Source organism: Vulpes lagopus, chromosome 2 (genome assembly GCF_018345385.1).
Source record: "Vulpes lagopus strain Blue_001 chromosome 2, ASM1834538v1, whole genome shotgun sequence".
NCBI lineage: Eukaryota > Metazoa > Chordata > Mammalia > Carnivora > Canidae > Vulpes > Vulpes lagopus.
In genome coordinates, this window is record NC_054825.1 from 34,479,986 (window position 1) to 34,499,988 (window position 20,003).

The 20,003-nt window shown below is 39.1% G+C and overlaps 1 protein-coding gene across 4 annotated transcripts in view; it reads left to right on the forward strand.

Moving 5' to 3' along the window:
• IDE (insulin degrading enzyme) overlaps window positions 1–20,003 on the forward strand; it is a 138,971-nt gene that overhangs the window by 110,573 nt on the left and 8,395 nt on the right. For 3 of the 4 annotated variants that reach the window (XM_041743512.1, XM_041743510.1, XM_041743514.1), the window contains 7 exons: window positions 1,876–1,958; window positions 5,467–5,611; window positions 8,115–8,225; window positions 9,139–9,259; window positions 12,520–12,611; window positions 14,009–14,120; window positions 18,533–18,700. In XM_041743512.1, coding sequence (XP_041599446.1) covers window positions 1,876–1,958; window positions 5,467–5,611; window positions 8,115–8,225; window positions 9,139–9,259; window positions 12,520–12,611; window positions 14,009–14,120; window positions 18,533–18,700 — 832 coding nt within the window. Of the gene's footprint in view, window positions 1–1,875; window positions 1,959–5,466; window positions 5,612–6,107; window positions 6,253–8,114; window positions 8,226–9,138; window positions 9,260–12,519; window positions 12,612–14,008; window positions 14,121–18,532; window positions 18,701–20,003 lie in introns of all 4 variants that reach the window. The other variant, XM_041743511.1, reaches the window with a different exon arrangement.

Genomic DNA, 20,003 nt, shown 5'->3' on the forward strand with positions numbered 1-20,003 from the left:
GAGAGCCCAAATGTCCATCCGTTGACTGATGAATGGTAAAGAAGATGTGGCATATACATACACATATATATACATATATATGTACATACATACATATACACACACAATGAAATATTACTCAGCCATCAAAAAGAATGAAATCTTGTCATTTGCAAAAAGTGGATGGACATAAGTATTATGCTAATAAGTGAAATAGAGAAAGACAAATACCATATGATTTCACTCATATGTGAAATTTTAGAAACAAAACAGATGAATATATGGGGGAAGGGGGAGAAAAAAAGAGGGAAACAAACTGTAAGAGATTCTTTTTTTTTTTTTTTTTAAGATTTTATTTATTTATTTGTGAGAGACACAGAGACATAGGTAGAGGGAGAAGCAGGCTCCCTACAGGGAGCCTAATACAGGACTTGATCCCAGGATCACAGCCTGAGCCAAAGGCGGATGCTCCACCACTGAGCCACCCAGGTGTCCCATATTATAAGAGATTCTTTAAGAATCGAGAACAGACTGAGAGTTGATGGAGGGAGGGAAGTGGGGGATAGGGGAGATGGATGATGGGTATTATGAGGGCCCTTGTTATGATGAGCATTGGGTGTTATATGTAACTGATGAATCTCTGAATTCTCCTTCTGAAACTAATATTGACTGTATGTTAACTAAGCAGAATTTAAATTCAAAATTTGGAAGAAAAAAATTACATTTTAATGAGTTATAGGTTAGGCGATTCAAAGAGAGCTTGTTTACCTCTCCTATTATTCATTTGTTTTAAATAGGTCTTCTCAAAGTAAGAACATTTATATCTCTTGTCAGAGTTTCAAGAGTTTTATTATTTTTATTTTCTTTTTAAAGATTTTATTTATTTGAGAGAGAGCATGCATGAGCAGGGAGAGAGAGGGAGAGGGAGATCAGACTCTCTGAGGAGCAGGGAGCCCTGCTCAGATCATGACCTGAGCCAAAGGCAGACACTTAACCAACTGAGCTACCCAGGCACCCTCAAGAATTTTAAATACAGTATGAGTGAAGTAGAGAGTTTAAATAGTGGCTTATTTGTTCATGTTTGGCCATGCAATCTATTATTACATAACAAATTCCTCCAAAATTTAGCAACTAAAAACATTTTTTTTATCTCCATGTAATTTCTGAAGGTCAGTAATCTGGAAGTAGCTTAGTGGGTAATTCTGGCTTAGGGGTTCTTACTAGGTTGTAGTCAAGCTGTTGACTGGGGCTTCAGCCTCTGAAGGCTCAATCAGGGCTGAAGAGTTTTCTCCTAAATTCAGTTGTGTGGTTGTTGGCAGGCCTTAGTTCACTACATGGACCTCTAAGTAGAGTTGTTTGATTTGCAAGCTGGCTTCCTCCAAAGTGAGTGATTCAAGAGAGAAAGTGGGTGATCAGGAGGGAAGCCTCAGTATCTTTTGGAACCTAATCTCGTCGCTTCTGTCATCGCCTGTTGGTCACATAGACCAATCCTGGTTCATTGTGGGAGAAATGACTATCCAGGATTGTGAATGGCAACAGGCAGGGATTGCTGTAGCCCACCTTGGAGGCTGGCTGCCACACCTTCTAAGGACTCCTCTGTCTGCCTCCCAGTGTTCAGAAAGACAGAGACAGGACAGTTGGTATTGGCTTCTCCAGTCTCGTTCTTCCTCTGCTATGTCCTCATTTCCCTCACTCAGAGAAGACAGAAGGGTGATTTCTCTCTGCTACCAGCATCGGCAGTTTTCTCTCTTCACCTTCCCACCTGGTGGTCCTCTGAGTATGCTTCAAAGCCATGAAACCCTCAGCATTGCCTCTTACTCTTGAAGAGTGATTTGATTGAACTTTTTTGCCAAATGTGCCCCATATTTCATTAACCAATTCGTTTCTCCATCACAGGATACAGCTATGAGCAAACTCTGGTTCAAACAAGATGATAAGTTTTTCTTGCCAAAGGCTTGTCTCAACTTTGAATTTTTCAGGTATGTAAAATGAATCTAGTTACAAAGTTTCTTATAAAAGTCAACAATCACATTCCTAAAAAATTTCTTTGCTTCCGTGAAGATCCATGTGTAGAAATTAAAGAAACTAGAGTTACATTGTCTGGATCAGGGAAGGCTGCTGGTGGTAAGGTATATTGTAAAAGTCAAAGTTCTCAATTCTTCCTTTGCACTGAGCACACCGTTTAACTGACATGATTTATGTTAGCGATTAAGAGGATTTTCCTGGCCTTTAGGACTTTGGAGTCTGGGGAAGCTGTAGACTTGCCCAGAAGTTTCAGTCAGGAAATATTTAAATAATTCAGGCTGTTTTCTGTTGTAGTTTTGGTTTTGTATTCCTGAAACTTGCCCAGAGGAGGAGGTAGTAGTTACTAAATGATTTGAGTCTTTTCCAGCCTTTAAACATCTGAATCTCTTAGATACTATTTTCTCTGTTCCTGGCGTGGTTGACTTAAAAATGATTTAATTAAAAAGAACATGCTTAGTAACATTTATGAATAATACTGTTGGAATGATTTCTCAGTGTAAATTTACAGTTCATCTCTGTCTCCTTTTATTTGTTTATATAATAAAGTATATCATCTAGTTCAAATTTTACTTTGAAAGTTTATACTTTGTCATTTTTATTTAAAATTCAGTGGTGTATGTAGGAAATAAACCTATCATCCTGTAATAATCTCCACTAATTTTTATTTGATAGTCTTGACATGAAATTAAAACTAAATGCATTTTAAATGTTTTAGAAAAGGGAAAAAGAAACTCTAAATAGAAAATTAGTGTTTCACCCAACATGTATGGCTGAGCTTGTAGGGGTGTAAACACTGTATTTTATAACCCAAGAATCATGGATTTATCTGGAGCTGTGCTGAGATTGTTTACTTTTCACAGGAAACATGAACTATCTGGTTGTGGCTTATTGTTGGTAGAGAACATTACAAAGCTGGTTTTATTTTTTGGGTATTCAGAGTGGTATTTGTAACATTCCAAGCAGCTTGTCACCACTTTGCCATATAACTTCTGTGATTATGAATTTCTTTATGATATCTTTTGAGAGACCATTTGGTATTTTTTTATTCTCTAAACTGTCCAGTGCAGTTCTTAGAATTAAAAATGTCTGCTTCCCAAAAGTCCCTCTCCATGTTCGGTCTTCCTACAGCTCACATTGTTAGGTTTCTTGTATATTCTTCTAGAAGTTTTCTGTACGTGTACACCTTTTAGTATTTTCAGAAATAGGATTATATTATGCATACTTACAGTTTTAAAAACTCTGATCCATATCTAAGCATATAGCACCTGAATACAAAATTATATATTTTCATTAACAAATGAACCAGAATTTAAGTATTGCAACTGAATCATCTTCTCTTTTATAGCTCACCAGCATAGCTACTGGGCGTGCAGCATTTTAGGACAATTCTCGGAATTGCACTTTAAGCTTGAACCATGTGGCTTTGAGCTCCCAGACTTGTCTTTTTCTGGTTTTTCACTTCCACCTAAGATCAGCACATAGGTTCCTATGGGGCTAAGCCCTTCCTAGATTCTCTTTAATTTGATAATTTTGCTTTTGTGAATTGTACTGTGAGTTTCTGAGCTGCTGTTTGCCTAAAGAAGGAAATGTGTTGTCATGTATATAACATAGTACTTTAAAAAAAAATTCAGTAACAGAGCATCCATTTAGATTTTCCAGATGGAGAATGTTTATATAGTTAACAGAATTATCTCTGATTTTAATTCTCAAAATGGGTAAGCCTCTTCTATTTTTTGCTTCATTATCAGCTTTGATAAAATTGTTGGCTTTGCTGTCAGTACATTAGTTATATTTACTGTGCTATAGATAGAGTGAAACTCTAATTTGCTGTCAAACAAGCCAAGCAGGACCTGGGTTTAGGTTCTTTACACTGGCTATTTCCTCAACCTACTCTACCCACGTATCCCCAGAACTTACTCTTTTGCTTCTTTCAGGTCTAGGCCTAGATGTCACCTATGAGAGAGATGCTGATTAACTATCTTAAGTAAATTAGCAATCTTCCCATCTTACTACCACCACCCTTCACTCCTATTCCTCTTACCCTGCTTAATTTTTTTCATAGCACTATCCCCACTTGATATATTAAAATTTATTCTTTCCTCCAGCTAGACTGTTAAATTCTAGAGGTCAGTGACTGCCTAATTTGTTACTTATTTCTAGTACCTAGAGAAGAACCTAACACTAGGCTCTTCTGATCCATACATGCTTACGTCTATTACAGTAATAAGCATGTGATACACATTTGTTGAGTGAATGACTTTTAACTTATCATCAAGGTAAGCAGTGTCATATAATCAAATGAGTAGGTCACTTGCACTTGACTTGTGTTCTGCAGTGACAGAATTGAATCCTAATTCTGCCACTATGAGTCCAGGTGACATGTGAAAAGCTGTGTTTCTTATTTGGGAAATGATTTAAGTTAGGTAATCTCTGTGTCCTATTTAGCTCTTGCACTCTCTGACTTGTTTCCTCATTTTAGTTGCTCTTCTTAAGTTTTTTTTTTAATTTTAGTATTTTTTCCTGGCTCTGTCTGCCCTTGTGTGGTGGGAATTATCAATTATTTTAGGGACAGTGCTGTAGCTTTCTTGGTTTGGGGGGAAACTCAGAGATGAGCTAACATTTCACATGTCTCCGTTTTTCTTATTTAAGTTCAAAAATCGCAGCACACAGACTTCTCAGTCTCATATTCATGAGAGTCTCATATTCATTCACCAAGGGTATGGCTTGTTCTGAGGGAGGAGGACATGCTAATGCCGGATGAGCTCTGTCAGCCATGCCTCCCTTTTTTTTTTATTGATTTTTTCAGGGGCACCTGGTGGCTCAGCTGGTTGGGTATCTGCCTTCAGCTTAGATCATGATCTCAGGGTCCTGGGATTGAGCCCCATGTCTGTCAGGCTCTGCGCTCAGTGGAGAATCTGCTTCTCCCTTTCCCCTGCTCATGTTTGCTTTCCTGTCTCTCTCTCAAATGAATAAATAGAATCTTTAAAAATAAATATATTTATTTTTTCATTTTAAGTAATCTCTATATCCAGTGTAGGACTGGAGCTCATGACCCCGAGATCAAGAGTCACATGCTTCACAGACTGAGCCAGCCAGGTGCCCCTCCATGCCTCCTTGTATTAGCTTCAAGGCAGGCATTCCCTCTGGCCTGTTCCCACTCCTTACCTGCCCTGCATTTCCAGCTTGTCAGTCTGGCCACACCATCTGGGGTAAACAATTACTTCTCCCTCTTCACCACCACCAGCACACATGGCATATTTCAGACTTCTTTTTCAGACATCATGTAATTTTTGCCTCCTGAGAACAGATTCAGGAGGCAAAAAAAATTTAAGCACTAAGAATTCAAACCATATCTTCAGGAAATTATATTAACTGATGTTCAGTTTCTTGATCCATCTCGAAAGGCCATATCACATCGGGAAGTAATAAATCAGCTATTTTACTGTCAACGTTTTCTTCCAGCCCATTTGCTTATGTGGACCCCTTGCACTGTAACATGGCCTATTTGTACCTTGAGCTCCTCAAAGACTCACTCAACGAGTATGCATATGCAGCAGAGCTAGCAGGCTTGAGCTATGACCTCCAAAATACCATCTATGGGATGTATGTAAGTACCCATGTCTTAGAGCCTTCCACTCATCAACATTTTTTATATTGATTTGATGGAAGCGTTTTTGATTGAGGGTATGAGTTTAATTTCTTTTTGAAAAATATTTATGGCTAATTACATTTTCTCATCATTTAATTTTTAAGTCAGCTCTTAATTCTAAGTATTCAGTGATTACATTCACATGATGCAAATTTTCCTTGATTTCTGTTGTTTTTTTTTTTTTAACATCTTTCATCAGATTGTCATATTTTTCTCCTCAAACAAAATTGGACCCCGATTTAGGTTTAGATCTCATCAATTCTATATATGAAATCTTGGTCTTTGATGACAGAATGATGTCTTCCTGCCATTGTAAAACATAAGGTTGGCCTGTTCTGTTTCCCTAGAAATTCAGATCATGAGGCTGCATATCCATACTCTTCGGTCATGTTTCTTCATTACCATGCCACTGCTTGAGGTATCAAAGCATTTCTTTTGTTTTTCTTTTTGTTAGTCGCTACATTTATGCTGATCCTCTCCATTGCAACATGACATACCTGTTTATCAGGTTATTGAAGGATGATTTAAAAGAGTATACATATGCAGCACGCCTCTCAGGTTTGAGCTATGGCATTGCATCAGGAATGAATGCAATACTTGTAAGTAAAATGAAAATCAAAGAAAAGGCGCCACACCGTTTAAGCATTATGTTGAGCTTGGGAAAACTATTAACTTCTGCATTTTTAAACAAGAAGGTTGATGGTTTTTTCCTTGCACCTTTTTAATAATTGAAGAACTCAAATTAGTATTAGTTGCACTAATGGATGATCCAGTAGAGTTTAGTGCCACTTGTGAACATGTATGTGTGCTACAGTTATTTGCATGTTCCTCTGCTCGAGATGTTTAATGTATTAATACTGGAAACATGTTGTTCTTTCCATGTGCTTGGGTGTATTAACATCTGTAAGTGAAAAATATCTGTAGTTATTGTTGTGGTGCTTGAATGTTAGTTACTCCTATATAAGCTTCCTTTATTTTTGCTGACCGCACTAGAAAGCTCCTGTGTTCAAATACGTTTGATGTTTTCATTTAATTTATTTTGTAGCATGCACCATTAACTACTTTTAAAACATCCCAATAAATAACTAGATTGTTTCTCCTGAAACTATTTCTGATGTGTTTTCAAACCTTTATTTACTTTCCAAATTAACATTCCTTCTGTGGTGCACACATTCATCTTCACTTTTCTTGAAAAAATATTGTATGTATTAGTAACAACTAAAATGAGAGCATGTGCTGTGTACTCCTCTTTATAAATTCTTATACAAAAGGTTTTAGGGTTTTAAAATTTTATTTTGCAGTACTTTCTTTTTTTTCACAAGTAAAATTTCTGATAGCTTTCACTTAATATATAAGAGGGTACATAACTAACCATTTTCAGAGTTTAGGGAAATTGGAAGCTCAGAGATCACAATAAACTTCAAATAGAAAAGTAATCATTTGTTGTTTATTTGTTGCTATTGAGTTGTAGTAACATATTAAAGTAAATAACTTTTATGAGCTTTAAGAATGAGCTTTCTGCTAGTTGTCAGTCTAGTTCCCATGGTACATGATGTGCTCTCCATGGCCGATAATGACCTTCACTCCTGCTGAGGTTCTTGCCTATCATTTTGTTCAAGGTAGAGGCTTTCATAGGTATTCCAGTTGCAGTGTATCCGGTAATGCTGTGGGTGCCACCATATGGAAATATAATAATAGGCATCCCCTGCTTTCCATGTTATGCTTTTGGAGACTATTCAAGTAAGTTGTCCCACAAATCCTGATAGTACAGACAGTGTGTCTTCAGAATACATCTGTTTTGCCATTGGCTTTTGATAAATCAGGAAAACTCATCCAACAAGCAAGTGGTGAGAGGTATGAAATCTTTTGGGGCAACATTGAATGAGAAAAATGGCAAGATACTACAAAAATACCACAGACACACACAGTTGGCACCACCCGATTTTGCCAAAGGTGATTTTTAAAAAATATTTAAACATAAACAATTTTGAGACATACCTAACAGTTGGCTAGATGATACTACCTGTAATTTTTATCTTCTTACCATGGCTATAAAAACCTTAAGCCTGCCATTCTTTAGAAATTATTTTTGAAGATTAAACTTAAAACACATTCTGCAATTAGTTTTGGCTTAATGAGAACTTGAATTTTGATGATGTGTGTTCTGCTGTAGTTTGGCATCAGGTGAGTTTTCCTACTATTGACTTTGTTTAGGAATAGCAAAATTAGGCTTTTGGGTTATTAGTAGATAAAGATGGCTAATGTTCTCTTCCTAAGTTAAACTGTATTTATAAAAAAAAATATGAGAAGATAAATTAATTGAATTTCTTACTTCACTTTCATTTTAATATACCTGGCTTTGGAATAGTGTCATTGTTTAAAAAATCAAGTTTACGGTGTTTATTTGGACATTTTTTCGTGCTATTTTTAGACTTCTAATACCCTGACCTCTTCTTTATAGCTCTCGGTGAAAGGTTACAATGACAAGCAGCCAATTTTGCTAAAGAAGATCATTGAGAAAATGGCTACCTTCGAGATTGATGAAAAAAGATTTGAAATTATCAAAGAGGCAGTAAGTTTTCTCAACTCATTTTTATAATCTTGTTGTTGTTCCTAAGGTGGTAATTTTGCCTTACTATGAATATTCTTAATAGGAGAGGAGGAAGAGCACTACTAACCCTATGGCAGTCCTCTCACCTGTCTTTGCTAAGTTCTATACTCTACCCAGAAAGTGAGCCTGGGAGACTCAGGGACCCCTGGCCCTCAAGAGCTGGGAAGGTTGCAGCACTGACTTTCAGACAGAAGCCTGAGGTAGACCTAGTGGCTGTGAGGGCTGCCTTGGAAGTTTTATCACCCTCCATTTCAGGAGGACACATGATTCTGCAGACTGCTGTGAGAACATTGCTATGTTAGGGTGGGCTGTTTAGGCTTGACGTGTCTTCCACTTAAACTCAACTCACAGTTGGTCCAATAATGGAAATACTGGATGGATAGCTATTTTGAAAGCCAAACTGTGACCTACACCAAAAGAAAAATGATCATTTTCAAGTATAGTTATCAGATGAAGATCAAATATTTTATATATGTACATGGACCTGCTGCTTGCTTATAGGGACTCTTGGAATGGCTTTATGGTACAGAATGAAAGGATACCTGGAGGCCCTGAAAACTGGGAGCGACTTTCTGAGGGGTGAAAGATATCCCATAGTGAAGACACTTAGAATACATGTCAGATGCTGGGGAAAAGCAGCAGCCCAGATGAAGAGAACATATGCCCTTTAATTTAAGGATCAGAGAGTATTCAAGTAAGCTCCATTCTAAATTACCTCACTTCAAAAAGGAAAAAGAAGCAAATATTCCTGCATCCTGCATTCCTGCATCCTGTAACGCAGGATTCATGCAAAATAGTTTGATTATAGTTGATCTTTTTAAATGATTTTAAAAGAACTTCTAAAATTAATGAACCCATGTCTCTCTTTACCTAGTATATGCGATCTCTTAACAATTTCCGAGCTGAGCAGCCTCACCAACACGCCATGTACTACCTCCGTTTGCTGATGACTGAAGTGGCCTGGACTAAAGATGAATTAAAAGAAGCCCTGGATGGTAAGACTCTTTCTCTACGTATAACTTCTTCATTTTTTTCTAAAATCATTTTGATTTATACTGATTATCTAGTGTTTATGCTTTCTAATAACTTATAGTTTTATTGAAGCCAGCTGTGCAATTTGTTTTTTGTTTTTTAAATAAAAACCAAAGTAGCCTTTGAAGTGGCTTTTGTTTTGTTTTGTTTTGTTTTTTTTTTTGAAGTGGCTTTTGTATTCAGGTAGTATAGCCACATTTGTTGCTTTCAGTCTGGACCCATAGCAGTTAGTTATTGCTGTTCATAGATTTCTGTAGGTGACTAAAGGGTTTGACCAAAATACTTAACCTTCTTTTTTTTTTTTTACTTAATCTTCTTAATATTGAAATTTTCAGAAGAGGATAAAAGGGCTGAGCTTGAAAGTCTTATGCAGAAAGAGTGCTCAAGCATCTTTCAATCTGTTCAAAAACTAGAAAATGTGTAGCCTAAAGAGTCCTCCTCTGTTGTTTTTTTTCTAAAATCTTAAATCTAGTTTTCAGAGGTTTTGCTTAAAAGTCCTAAATTCCTTGAGGACAGTGATTATGCCTTCCTTTTATCCACTTTAGTTGGTATTTAGTGTAATAGTATGTCCTCAGTATGTGTCTGACGAATGCCTGTTGAATGGAATGAAATTACCGCAGGATTGTTTTATTAGAAAGAATGTAGACTGATAGTACCCTTTGTTGTTTTATCTGTTTTACTTCTCAGCATTACTTTATCAACTAATCTTTTCCCCCCACATAGTCAGCAGTAGAAGAATACTGTTGAATTTTTTTTTTTTTTTTTTTTTTTTATGATAGTCACAGAGAGAGGAGGTAGAGACACACAGGCAGAGGGAGAAGCAGGCTCCATGCACCGGGAGCCCGACGTGGGATTCGATCCCGGGCCTCCAGGATCACGCCCTGGGCCAAAGGCAGGCACTAAACTGCTGCGCCACCCAGGGATCCCTACTGTTGAATTTTTATGACAAGTCCTTACTTATACTTATGCTTTTGATGTGTCTTTAGTGACAATACTTCAGAGCAAAGTATTGACAGTCATTATTATTATTTTATTATATTGAGTAGGCATAAAGATTATAAAATTCATTAATTAATTAGAACTAATGCATTTTTAATCCAGACAGTTAATATACTTTGCAAAATGTTTGAGTCATGTCTAGTTAATAGCGAGTATTTTACCTTTAAAAAAAAAAAAAGAAGACCCACAGGGACGCCTGGGTGGCTCAGTGGTTGAGCATCTGCTTTCAGCTTAGGGTGTGGTCCTGGATTGAGTTCTGCATTGGGCTCCCTGTGGGGAGCCCGCTTCTCCCTCTCCCTATGTCTCTGTCCATCTCTCTGTGTATCTCGTGAATAAATAAGTAAATTCTTAAAAAAATAAAAACCCCACAGATTTAAAAACTTTTAAAACCTGAACCTGTACTCAGCATAATCAAAAAGCAAAAGTTTTGGGTTTTTTCCCCCCTTTGTTAGATTCTGGGTCGGATAGATGGTATGTAAATTTTAAGCAAAATAAGCTCTAAAAAGTATATCATAAGCTAGGCATGTGAAACCTAAAATGTGTTTTTTTATAGAGAACTTTTTTGGTTGACATTCTCTGCTCAAATGAATAATCCTCCTCTTTTGGTGTATGTATATACTCCTACAATAATCCAGTAGTGCCAGTGTAGCTTAATGTGGAGACATTTCAGAGTGAGAGGCTGGCTCCCCTGTGACTGTAAGTCAGTCAGCTGTCCAGGTGCCAGGGTAGCAGGAACCTCAGAGTTCAGTTTGACCCAGCAGCATTTACTGACTGCCTGCTGTGCACCAGGCCCTGGACTACAGGTGCTTGAGATAAAAAATGATCAGTTATAGATGGGGTTTCTTGAGTAAAGGAGTTCCAGTCTAGTGGCAAAGCCTGAATGTAAACATCATTTCAGTATAGGCAAAGAGAGTAAGTGTTGTGGTAGAGATCTGTAGGGAGTGCTTATGGCATCTGGAGAATAAGTATGCACTTCGAGATTAGTCAGACCAGGGGACAAATGCCAGCTCTACAATTTACTAGCTTGATGCCTTTGGAAAGAAACTTAAATTTTCTTCAATTTAGTTCTTTCACCTTTAAAACGGGGATAGAAGCGCATACTTTGTAGTTTATAAGATAACATATAAAACGACAGACCCATAGTAAGCACTGGTTAATTCCCTTCCCATGTCTCTCTTTGAATTTCAGTCACTATTTTTAGCATGCATTGCAGCAGTTACTGGTATAATGTCCTAATGGAGAAGAGCCAACTCTTTCTTATTGAAGAATCAAATCATTACATATAAATGGAATGAGGAGATCAGAAAATCACTATTATGATGCCATAATAGTAATTGATACAGGCAATGAGTACCATTGTATGCTAAAATTGATGAGTAAGAGAAAACAGAACATCTGCATAGTCCCAAAGTATAATTCCTCCCCAAATAAATACTTATTAGTTACAATGGGAAAAGTAGGCATTGATGGGCAGGTGGCTTTACCTAATTGCTTGTAGAACATCATGAGTTACCCTGTTAAAAGTGAAAGATGAAAACAGTGTACTTACAGTAAAGACATCTGGCAGACACCACTGTAACCAAGTGGTCAGAGTTAAAACACTGGAGAAAGGGCATTCTATAAAGTAACCTGAATAGTACTCTTCAAAACTCTTAAGATCATGAAAGACAAGGAAAGATAGAAACTGTCATAGATTAGAGGCAACCTATAGCACTAAGGACAGAGGACAACTAAAGGCAAGATGGAATCATGGGTTCTATCGCAGAACAGAAAAGGAATACTTGGGATGCCTGGGTGGCTCAGTGGTTGACTGTCTGCCTTCAGCTCAGGTCATGATCCTGGAGTTCCAGGATCGAGTCCCACATCCGGCTCCCTGCAGGGAGCCTGCTTCTCCCTCTGCCTGTGTCTCTCTCTCTCTGTGTCTGTAATGAATAAATAAATAAAAATCTTAAAAAAATAAAAAAGAAAGAAAGAAAGGAACGCTAGGAAAAACTGAAATAAAGACTGCATTAGTAACTAGTATTGTAGCAGTGTTAATTTCTTAGTTTTGACCATTGTGCTATAGAAAGATACTAATATTTGGGGAAACTGGGTAAAGGGTATATGGTACTCTGTACTGTTTTTTGTGACTCTTTTGTAAGTCTTAAATTAGCCCAGACTGGTTTCTTTTGAAACCTCATAGGTAGAGGCTTCTCACTGTATTTTACGTTTTACACCTTTACAGATGTTACCCTTCCTCGCCTTAAGGCCTTCATACCTCAGCTCCTGTCACGGCTGCACATCGAAGCCCTTCTCCATGGAAACATAACAAAGCAGGTGTGTGGTTGAGGTTCTAGCAGATTTTTATGGGTCAATGTAAGAGATTTTTTTTTTTTTTTTTACTCTGGCCTAAGACCATTCACCACCACTGTGTGATGGTAAGCACATGAGTGTTAACCTTCTCTGCTCTATGGGGAAGATAGGACAAGGTATGGCAGAGTTGAATGATGGTGGTTAACTGTGGACCTACTTTAATGGCTGCCTACCTTGTGCAACCACAGGGGGAAATGGAAATAATTATCCCTATTCTGTGTAGGACAGCAGGATTGTGTAGTGGATAAGAACACGTGGTGTGGGATCAGCCTGCATTTAAATCCAGACTTTGCCACACACTAGATACTTTTTCTTTTTAAAGTGTGTTAACCTCTCAGACCTCCGTTTTTTCATCTATAAATTAGTGTTTAAAGATTAAATTAAATGGTGCAAGGCAGCCTGGGTGGCTCAGTGGTTTAGTGCCACCTTCGGCCCAGAGTATGATCCTGGAGACCCCGGATTGAGTCCCATGTCGGGCTCCTGGCATGGAGCCTGCTTCTCCCTCTGCCTGTGTCTCTGCCTCTCTCTCTCTCTCGCTCTCTCTTTCTGTCTCTCATGAATGAATAAATAAAATCTTAAAAAAAAAAATTAAATGATGCATCCCAAATGTTTAGCACATGGAAAACTTTCTGGAATTCTCATTTTGGAATTCTGACAGCCTCTCTCATGACCCCACACTTTCGCTACTACTCTGCTATACTGCCTCCAAAACTGTATGCCCAAGGTCAGATGCTGATAAGTGGCAAAGACAGGATTTTTTACTAAGGTCAGATTGATTGATTAAGGATTTTATTTGAGAGAGAGCGTGCATGCGAGTGCAAAGAGAGAAGGAGAGAGCATCTCAAACTGAGTGGAGAGCCCACCTTGAGCTCTATCTCACAGTCCTGAGATCATGGCCTCAGCCCAAACCAAGAGTCAGATGCTCAACTGACTAAGCCACCTGGGCGCCCCAGTTTTATTTTTCAAAAAGGGTTGTGCTCACTCATGTCCTTTGCTTTGCTATAATGCCAAGTGACTATGGTTAGGGTCGTTCACTTGGGAACAACCTTCCATCACCAGTACCTCTCCAGCTTTGGCAGTACCTTTTCCTGCAGCATCGAGATCATTGTTGATGTTGACCTGGGTCTCTGTTTTTCTTCACCTCTATTATATTGATTGTGTTGCCAACTAACAAATTAAATTTTTATCTATTTGAATAGGATCAAATATATTTAAGGTTCAAAAATCAATTTTCATGATAAACTAGTTTATTTCACAAGCGTGTTGTTTTCAAATTGCATGAGCCACGACACAGTATACTATTTTTATTTTCACAAAGACACATTTTTGGTTTTGTAATGTGCTATGCCCTTTTTCCATAGGCTGCCCTAGGAATTATGCAGATGGTTGAAGACACCCTCATTGAACATGCTCATACAAAACCTCTCCTTCCAAGTCAGCTGGTTCGGTATAGAGAAGTTCAGCTCCCTGACAGTAAGTTGGGATGTCTTAAGTTTGGTAACAGACTACTTGGACATAATGTTGTGGGTGATTACAGGTGGGTTAAAGTTACTTGGATAATAATGTATAGTTTTATGGTAAAGATGTACTGAGATCCTCTTCTATTTGTAGAAGTATGGTTAAAGATAAGTAATTCTGCCAGAAAATTGTAGGGAGGCTAAAGAGGTGAAATTGGAGGTAGACAGTTATTTGAAGAGAATGACATTGGAATTGACTGGTAGTTGAATGTAGAAAAGTTATGAAGTAAAACAAAAATTGCAAAGCTAAAGAAATGTTAACTGTGAAGCATGAAATAAAATATATTTATGAAAAATAGAAACTAGAATTATAATACTGATTTGGAAGCCCATAGGAGTCTTTGGCAGGAATAGTTTTAGGAAACTCTCAGGTGCAGATAAGAGCATGTATTCGTTACATGCGTATTCACAAGGAATTAGCATAAGAAAATAGATAATAATTAATATACTGGAGTTTGCAGTGTTGGATTACTTTTGTATTAACAGTGGTTTCTTTTGATAGAAGAACTCATTAAGCATTATTTTCACAATTATTTTCACAATTATTTTCACAATTATTTTCAGTTGTTGTTCAAAATTATATGGTAGGTAGTAAATTAGACTGGGGATGAGAAGCATTGGTTTTTTTTATGTGTTCTTCTGTTTTAGCTAAATATGGTGGTTGTTGACTATTTTCCATGCATGTGTGGTCTGTGCTTCTCCCCACATACACACTATTTATCTTCCTGAAATAGTGCTCTCTTTCCTTCTCTCTTCCTTATAGAGGTCTATATCCTATTCTTCCTCCCAGGCTCCATCTTACAAGCCACTCATTCCACTACACTTTTCCTAAAACTCCTGGCTGGAAGTAGTCCTCCTCTTCAGACCTCCCAGCATAGGTTTTCTGAAGCTTTCCTTATTGAAGCTACTGAGCACTTCTCTTGCATTGGGATTGAAGTGCATCTCCATCTCCATTGTTAAGACTATACATTTCTTAGGGTTGGGGGCTGTGTCTGGCTGCCTTGAGAAGCTGTTAAAGCTACCCGAACATAGTGTTACCCTCAGGATATTGTTGTTGAATGCTCAAAGATACCTTGGACAGAGCTTTGCTCTTCTGCACAACCAGTCATCAAAGATCTCGTGATGGTTCATGTCAAACTTTTGCTGATTTTCTCCTCTCTCACCGCAGCATGGCAGAGAGGAAGAATCAGGATCTGCCGTTCAGAAACCATAGTACTTGGTCATCAGGCAAAGTGAGGCTACTCCAGAAACAGATTTTTTTTTTTTTTTTTTTTTGCTAACAATACACTTTTACTGTCCTGCCTCAGGGACATACCAACTCTCCAGGGCTTTGTTATAATTTTTTTTAATAAATTTATTTTTTATTGGTGTTCAATTTACCAACATACAGAATAACACCCAGTGCTCATCCAGTCAAGTCCCCCCCCCCCAGTGCCCGTCACCCATTCACCCCCACCCCCTGCCCACCTCCCCTTCCACCACCCCTAGTTCGTTTCCCAGAGTTAGGAGTCTTTTTTTTTTTTTTTTTTTTTTTTTATGATAGTCACACAGAGAGAGAGAGAGGCAGAGACATAGGCAGAGGGAGAAGCAGGCTCCATGCACCGGGAGCCCCATGTGGGATTCGATCCCGGGTCTCCAGGATCACGCCCTGGGCCAAAGGCAGGCGCTAAACCACTACGCCACCCAGGGATCCCCCAGAGTTAGGAGTCTTTATGTTCTGTCTCCCTTTCTGATATTTCCCACACATTTCTTCTCCCTTCCCTTCTATTCCCTTTCACTATTATTTATATTCCCCAAATGAATGAGAACATATAATGTTTGTCCTTCTCCGATTGATTTATTTCACTCAGCATAATTCCCTCCAGTTCCATCCACGTTGAAGCAAATGGTGGGTATTTGTCATTTCTAATGGCTAATATTCCATTGTATACATAAGCCACATCTTCTTTATCCATTCATCTTTTTTTTTTTTTTTTTTTTTTTTTTAAATTTTTATTTATTTATGATAGTCACAGAGAGAGAGAGGCAGAGACACAGGCAGAGGGAGAAGCAGGCTCCATGCACCGGGAGCCCGACGTGGGATTCGATCCCGGGTCTCCAGGATCGCGCCCTGGGCCAAAGGCAGGCGCCAAACCGCTGCGCCACCCAGGGATCCCTATCCATTCATCTTTTGATGGACACCGAGTCTCCTTCCACAGTTTGGCTATTGTGGACATTGCTGCTATAATCATTGGGGTGCAGGTGTCCCGGCGCAGAAACAGATTTTTTTTTTATTTTTTTATTTTTCTATTTATTTATTTATGATAGTCACAGAGAGAGAGAGAGAGAGAGTCAGAGACACAGGCAGAGGGAGAAGCAGGCTCCATGCACCGGGAGCCCGATGTGGGATTCGATCCCAGGTCTCCAGGATCGCGCCCTGGGCCAAAGGCAGGCGCCAAACCGCTGTGCCACCCAGGGATCCCCAGAAACAGATTTTTAAAGTGAAATCAGTCACACCTCTTTCTATCATACTTCCTGCTTTCTCTCTCTTCTAGGGCTTTATCTCTTTTTGCTTTCAGGTACCCTTGCAAATTGTCTGAGCACAGGATAATAGCTCTATTCGCATCATATTCTCAAAATGCTGGGGTTAGGAAATCATTCTGATTTAGCGAGTTGACCAGGTGGAACTGTCTTATGCAGTCCTTCACTTAACTCTCCATAGGACAATATTTACAATTCAAAAGGAGAATTCTCAGGCATTGTGAAGGAGGAGACATTTCGGGATATATATGTGAAAAGACTAGAAGTTGGGAGAGGGGTGGCCTCAGTAGCCTTACAGACCATGTTCCCTTCCTCTTCTGATAAGAGGAGACTTAGTGCCAGTAGTGTACAATCAGAAAATGTGATTGTTGGTCAAACGTGGATCTGGTCAGAAAAATGAAATAGGTGACATGCAGCTCCAGCTTGTGTGCCTCCCTGCTGGTATCTAAATCACCATCTGTAAGTGAGCAAACATATCATTACTACTCTGAGAAATCTTTGGGACTCTTAGACTAAGTACTAAACCCTGTATATGCTCAGTCACATTGATGGCTGACAAAGTAATTGTTAAATCATAAAGCTTGATCATCCCTTCATAACTCTGATGAGATATTTGATCAGCACATCTGAGTTAGTTCTAGCTCTTTTCCACTATTTCAGTGTGATGTCCTTAGACAAGTCCTCTCACTTTCCTCATCTATACAGTGAGGTTATTTAGGCTAAGTTATCTCCAAGCATTGTACACATTTCTGTAAATCAGTGAAATGATCTTTAGTGTGGGTGTTGGTAAACAATATTGAGAATAAAATGCTAAATAGAAATGCAAGATAAGGGAACCTGGGTGGCTCAGGGGTTGAGTGTCTGCCTTTGGCCCAGGTGATCCCAGGATGGAGTCCCACATCAGGTTCCCTGCAGGGAGCCTGCTTCTCCCTCTGCCTATGTCTCTGCCTCTCTCTCTTTGTCTCTGATAAATAAATAAATAAAATCTTTAAAAAAAAAAAAAAAAGAAAAGAAAAAGGGCAGCCCCGGTGGTGCAGTGGTTTAGTGCTGCCTGCAGCCCAGGATGTGATCCTGGAGACCCTGGATCGAGTCCCACGTCGGGCTCCCTGCATGGAGCCTGTTTCTCCCTCTGCCTGTGTCTCTGCCTCTCTCTCTCTCTGTGTGTGTGTCTCTATGAATACATAAATAAAATCTCAAAATAAAATAAAATAAAAAAGAAATGCAAGATAATAAAGACACAACTAGTAATTTTAAAAGAATTGTTTTGCGTATTTATTAAAATGTAAGTGGTATTTCCATTGAAGTTCCTAACTACATTAGCTAGTTCTAAACTAGTACATACAGTCACTTGTACATTGTATTTTTTTAAAGATTTTATTTATTTATTTGACAGAGCACAAGCAGGGGTAGCAGCAGAGGGAGAGGGAGAAGCAGGCTCTCCACTGAGCAGGAAGCCTGATGTGGGGCTCAATCCCAGGACCCTGGGATTATGACCCGCGCCGAAGGGAGGAGACACTTAACCGACTAAGTGGCCCAGGCGCCACTAACTTGTACATTGTATTAACTGTGGATCTTAGCATTAACACTTAATCATAAAATGGGTCTTCTGTAAGTTCTTTGGCCCTTAATATTTGATGAATGTTTATTGAAGGCCTGCCAAGTTCAAATTGCTGTAATTTAAGGATTCCTTAGGTAAGTTAACTGACTTTCACATTCTTAATAAATGCGGTTTAGAATTGCTGAAAAACACCAACCAAATAGAACAACTTTAAAAAAAACAGACAAAACACTGACTTTATTAAACCCTAAATAAGTTTCTGAACCTGTTCTCTTTTTGAAACTTCCTAGGAGGATGGTTTGTGTATCAGCAGAGGAATGAAGTTCACAATAACTGTGGCATCGAGATATACTACCAGACAGACATGCAGAGCACCTCAGAGAATATGTTTCTAGAGCTCTTCTGTCAGATCATCTCTGAACCTTGCTTCAACACCCTGCGCACCAAGGAGCAGCTGGGTGAGAAGGAACAGGGACTACCAGGGTACCATAGACTTTGAACAGCCATTGTCCTCAGAGAACATTTTCCATATGTACAGTCCCCTTGCATGGTGCTGCGGGCTTGTATTCAAAAGGCTTGTGAAAACCTTGTTTATGGGGGAACCTACGTCTAGGTAGGTTCCGCTACTTCTAAAAGACAAGTAGTTAACATCTTATGGACATTAAAGCAGTTCTTTTTTTTTTTTTTTTTTTTTTTAATTTATGATAGTCACAGAGAGAGAGAGAGAGAGAGGCAGAGACACAGGCGGAGGGAGAAGCAGGCTCCATGCACCAGGAGCCTGATGTGGGATTCGATCCTGGGTCTCCAGGATCGCGCCCTGGGCCAAAGGCAGGCGCCAAACCGCTGCGCCACCCAGGGATCCCCCATTAAAGCAGTTCTTAAGGAGAAAACTGTGCTTACAATACATACATGTCAATAGGACATTTTGGGTAGGAGAGGATGCTAACGGCAGATTATTTATTATGGAAGGCGAGATGGAAAGCAAGCCATCCAAAGAAGCTCCAATTTCATGAAATTTTGGGTTCCCTGAGAGCAGATATTATCTCTTATTCATCTTTGTATCCTGAGCTTGGGGCACATAGAAGGTACTTAGTGTTTGTTGAGAAAATGTTCCAGGCAGTATTTTAGGCACTGTTAAAAGTCCTGGAGATCCAAACAGGTTTAATCAATGAGAAAAGAAACCCTAGTAATGACTGGAAAGAACCAATGAAAAAGGATTTGGGTGAGTCTTTCCAGGTAATTTCATTTTTTAAACAACCACCATGCTAGATGCTGGTCATGGAAAATGGGTAAGTTATGGATGGTCTGTCCTTCCCTTCAAGGAGCTCACTATCTAACCAGGAAGGCAGACCTATGGGGATCCCTGGATGGCTCAACGGTTTGGCGCCTGCTTTCAGCCCAGGGCGTGACCCTGGAGTCCTGGGATCGCGTCCCACATCGGGCTCCCTGCATGGAGCCTGCTTCTCCCTCTGCCTGTGTCTCTGCCCCCCTCTCTCTCTGTCTCTCATGAATAAATAAATAAAATCTTTGGGGGAAAAAAAAGGAAGGCAGACCTATAAAGGAACTGTTACCATGCAGTGTGGTAAATATTACTAAGAGTTTTCAGACTAAGTAAAGGCCATGCTGAATATAGTGGCTTCCTCAGAAGTGGGACCCAAAGACACCTCAGCTGTCAGAGGTGTGGGTCAGGGCAGAGCAGCTGAAGGACGCAAGCCACAAGCTGAGTCGAAAAAAGATGTGGAAAAAAAAAAAGAAAAGAAA